The 4,828-nt window shown below is 43.3% G+C and overlaps 1 protein-coding gene across 1 annotated transcript; it reads right to left on the bottom strand.

Annotated features, from left to right (window-relative positions):
• Positions 1-2,995: 2,995 nt before the first annotated feature.
• On the bottom strand, positions 2,996-4,591 carry PIGZ (phosphatidylinositol glycan anchor biosynthesis, class Z). The gene has a single exon (XM_009702734.1). It carries the CDS (start codon positions 4,589-4,591, stop codon positions 2,996-2,998), a length of 1,596 nt encoding a protein of 531 aa, XP_009701036.1.
• Positions 4,592-4,828: the final 237 nt, after the last annotated feature.

Raw genomic sequence — 4,828 nt, 5'->3', positions numbered from 1 at the left:
GAGCCGGCGGGTGGACGGGCCCCGGGGCCTTAGTGACGGGCTCTTGGTGACAGCCGGACCCCGTCAGCCTCTCCTGGAGCCGGCGGTGCACCGCCCTGCTGCGCCAGCCACGGAGGACCCCGGCGTTATCCCGGCCTGTGTAACGCGGATCGCGAGCTGCGGACTTCTGCTGCTTTTCCATAGCACATAGCCGTGAGTGGCTCCCGAGTCCAGGCATGAAAACGTGAAGCATGCTGTTTATTGGTGTGATGGATTTTCATTTCAAAGTCAGTTTACACTTTCCACAGTACTCAGTAACAGGCAGAAGGCAGACTCACATTAAACATCATCCAGAATACTGTCAAGATTGTCACTTTTAAGTGCTTGATAAGAAACTTGAAATAAAACTAAACTTCTCACTGGACTTCCTTTAACAATTTCTGTCTATGCAACAGTAATATTCTACATTTGGTACAACTTTGATACAAAAAGAGCTCTAAGTTGATGATGATGGTGATGGATAGGATAATTGCCTGTTCTACAGGTAGGTAAAAGAGATTCAGTAGCTATCCTAAAGCACACCTCAAGTCTATGGTAGCAAGAGGGGTTTAGGGGGGAAAAGTGAGCAATAGAGCCATCCTAAATATAAATATGAAAAAGGATTTATGCGTCACGTGATGTACTGGGCTGGTTTACTTAAGTTGCTGTATCTAACAACATAATGAGACGAAAGTAGATAACCTTCCTTCATAGCATGTTCCACAATTTAGTCCGGCTGACTAGATACTTAGTTAACTGCGGAAGATGATTTCCATTCTTTGTATCACCCCAGGTGAAAAGAACCTTGCAAATTATCCGAGATACAGTTTCCAGTATTGCTGGTAAAATTAAACCTCCCACCAACAAAGACTTAGGTGTGCATGGATTGAAAAACTGCATCTACGGTGTAAATTATAAAGGTCTAGCTGGTGAGACAAAAGCCATGTATTTTCAGTCTGAGTTAGTATTTGTAGTCCAGGTTCTCTTCCTGGCTGTATCACAGGTTACCTGTGCAGTGGTAGAGAAGTCAATGTGCCCTGAGAGTGGTGCTCCATCTCGTCCCTGAAGAGTTTCAAGATCTCCCCCACTGAGATTACCAGAGATCGTAAGTTTTATGAAAATAATTTTCAAAACTTAAGTTGTTTAAGAAAGCTGAAAACAGTAAGCAGGACATGGAGTACAAGGTGTGGCACATGGCTGTTGTCCTAATATAAGAGAGCAAGGAGGAAATTAGCTTTGAAAATATATTTGGTGTCACAATGCTTGCATAATTACTTCCACCACTTCTTGAGACATCAGTACAAACATCACACCCCCCCTCTCTCCCCCTACCTCCCCCAAAAACATGCACCTTTAATTTACAGGCCTGTCAATAATGAGGGATGAGGGATGAACATGTAGGGGAGACAACACAAAATGCTTTACAAGAGAGCAAGAGCTATGTTACCTAAAAATCTAGACCCGTATGTATAGTTTGGAAGATACAGGCAAATCCTTCACACAGGGATTTTTTTTCTAGCTTCCCTTTAGAGTCTGGCATCAACCTATATTGTCTCTGCTGAAAAACTGGCTCATAAGACCTTACGTAAAGCTGTGTGAATGAAGAACTGCAAAAGCATTACTGCCTTTGTGAGCAGAAAGAATTCAAGTGTCGGATTTGTTTCACAGAGAGGGGCTTGACCTACAATGCATGTGCCAAATTAGTATCTCCCTCCACGTAGGGATGTTTTGGATCCAGAAGTCCATGCAGGCAAAACCAGAAATTGTTAGTTGTGCTATACTATTAAGCATATACGTCATTCGCAGCTGAAGCTCACGGTTATTTGTATCCCGCTTTAAAATCAGACTACTCTCCAACAGAGAACCAGGATGTAATCTGTTATTCTCACTAAGCTGATTTAATGGGGAGCAGTTCCTGAAAGGGGAGGGGAGCACAGGGGATGCAGCTCCTCCCTCGGATCCTCACATGCTCCCCTGCAGCAGAACCAGTGGATCTCTAACCCTGCGGTAAGCCGGTTCAGAGATCCATCTGGTCAAATACATACAAAGGATCAAATACCTCTTGAGTTCTCTGTTTTCTCCCTGCACAGCTCCTTGAACCAGCGCAGGGCAGGGCCCGCTGTGCACCACTGCCAGTGTTAAAGCCACGAGAGGGCCATGAAAGCTGCGAGACCCGCAGTGGGAGTGCGCAAGGGAAGGGCTGTCCCCTTTGCAGTAGCTAAACAACAGATGGGCTTCATGCCATCAAAATGCAGCATTCTCAAGCTGCTGTATGTAATACATATGTAGTACGTCCACAAAAATAGAACTGTGGCAAGAAACGCTAAACAGGCAAAGCTTGGATTTTAGGATTTAGCAGAAGTACTTGTGCTGAAGCATCTTCTGTGTTCTAAATCAGATTCTGTCAGATCAACACTGGGGATTTTTCAAGACAGAACCACCCAAGACAGTATTACAGTGCTGGTGCCTATATTGTGCCTGCAATCTGGTCTAATAACTGAGTGGAGGCTCTTTAAGAGCATAAAAATAAAACCTTATTGAGTCAGACCAGCTTTTGTCTAGTCCTGTAACCTCTCTCCAGCAGCTGGGTTAATGCCTGTTATCAGTAAAAACCACACAATCCACAAATCCTCTGTCAGACATTATAAGAACTTTCAAAAATAAATCTCACATGGAAAGAGCTATACTTGAATCACTGTTTTGGTGGCCTCTGATTTCATCCTCTCTCATCAGGAAAATTACACAGCTTCCTATGAAACCCCACATGGGGCTGGATAACTCAAATTTTAAGCAGGTTCTATCCAGAACTGGCTATGCTGGTGAGTGTAGGAGCATGAAGAAGGGGAATAAAGAGACTCAGGGAAGCTCCCAGTGCCACTACTTGTGCTGAAGTTGGATCTGTGAAGAGGAAGGTCCCGCAGCACCTTTGGGCAGCGCCCAAGTGAAGTGAAAAACTAAAACATTGTTCTCCTCAAATCTAAAGGCTCTGCTGATCTCTGTCTAGCTGAAGGATGTACAGTCCTAACTGACTCCTCCAATTTCCACTGAATAGAAAGGATATTTGTGGTGGGTCTTCCATTGATAAGTGTGGAAATATCAAAGTCTCATTCTTGAATGAGACACCACATTTTGTAATTGTGGCTCTGACTGTACCAGGGATTATAACAAAGACATGACAGTCGTTGCAGGTAAAATTGTTTGCTTGCTGCTCCACTGTTTGGCAGAGGGTTTCTTCTTCAGACCCAGCCATATCAATGACTTCTATATGCGTGTCTCTCTTCTTGATGTTAAGCAGAGACCTAGGAGGCATGTAGGTGTGAGCAAAGAGTAGAGTATAGTGTCTTGGATGGTTTGAGGACTCTGGAGAGCGCATGAGTTGCTCCAAGTGAAACAAACATGGTATCAGTCCTCCTTGGTGTAAGCACCCAAACAGCAAAGCCCCGACAATATTGAAAATAATAATGACATGTTTCCACTTCATAGCTCTATTCTGTGATGTGCTGAACAGGACTAATGGCAAGATGAGGGGAATGAGAAACCGAGGTTCTTGGTGACTGAATAGGGAGAGAAATGCCAAGGGAACAAAATAAAACAGCAGTAATGTTGGATTGCCCTCGGAATGCACCAATAGCCCAGACGACCCATGGTAATATGATCTGACCCCTATTAATTGATGGATATACTTCTTTAACATTTTAAAACCGGCACCAATGGCCAGAATATGTAAGATCCCAAAGAGCATTATTCCATTGACTGTAAAATGTGTAACTCGTGGGTGACTTCCGTGCAGTGCAAGATTATGAGGATTAAGATTATAGCTGAGAAAATTGAAAGGGGTTACTATCATTTTCTCATTTAATTGACCTATTAAATCAAATAGGCTGCTCTTTCTAATGCTGTAGATGTTGTCTAAGCCCACGGAGGTAAAATAGAAGGTGTCGGCTGTTATGAAAACAATGGCAGTAAAACATGCACATAGGACAAGCTTCAAAAAGTGGTTTATGACAGTTTTAACGCTCTTTTGAGAGTCAACAATTAAACCTGCCCAGTAAAGCAGGGGCATTAGAGCAAATGCCAGAAAGGTTGGCCTGTTGAAAAACCCAGCAGTTGTTATAATACCCACGAGAGAGCTGCTTGTAGGCTCTGCTAAGCTGCCATCAGACTTTCTTGAGGAAACCAATACCATCAGAAGAGCAAAGAGAAGTCCTTCAAGCGTGTTGGTAAACGTTCTTGTATAAAATACCAGAGTGACATACGATCCGGCAAGAAGTACCAGTGCTTTCCATGGATCCACTTCCCAGAAAGGAGCTAATCGATAAACACTATAGTCAAGTATGAAAGAAAAGATTGTAAAGAGAAGGCGAGGTGATACAAGAAGGGTGTAGCTGTTGATGCAACTTGAACATATGTCCAGCTGCTGCAAGGACTTGATCACCCAGTAGGTAACTCCAGATGTCATTAATGGGAATACAACTGTTCTGCAAGGAGAGCTGGAAAGGAACTCCCAAGGATAATAGACCTGTAGGTTTAAAATATCCCCTATAAAGGAATAAAAAAAGAAAAATACATACATACACAACATATTTTATTCAGTAATCCAGCGTTAAGGATACAGCTTAGTATAAGAGGCATCATGATGCAAAGCAGTCCCTAAACTTTTAAGACTGGTGTGAACCTTGAAATTTTTACGAGTATACCATTAATTTTTACAAATCTTCAAGGAAAAAAAACAAAACAGTCTTATAGGGTTCCCGGCGCCACTTGCTGTGGAGAGCGCAGGGCAGGAACACCACCACACCGAAGGGCGGAC

Source organism: Cariama cristata, unplaced genomic scaffold (genome assembly GCF_000690535.1).
Source record: "Cariama cristata isolate BGI_N322 unplaced genomic scaffold, ASM69053v1 Scaffold43136, whole genome shotgun sequence".
NCBI classification, from domain to species: domain Eukaryota; kingdom Metazoa; phylum Chordata; class Aves; order Cariamiformes; family Cariamidae; genus Cariama; species Cariama cristata.
Note: the sequence above shows the minus strand (reverse complement) of the source record. Positions and strands in the feature narration are given on the sequence as shown.

Coding starts and splice junctions, on each gene's coding strand:
- PIGZ (XM_009702734.1), bottom strand. CDS start 4,591: ATGTATGTATTTTTCTTTTTTTATTCCTTTATAGGGGATATTTTAAAC.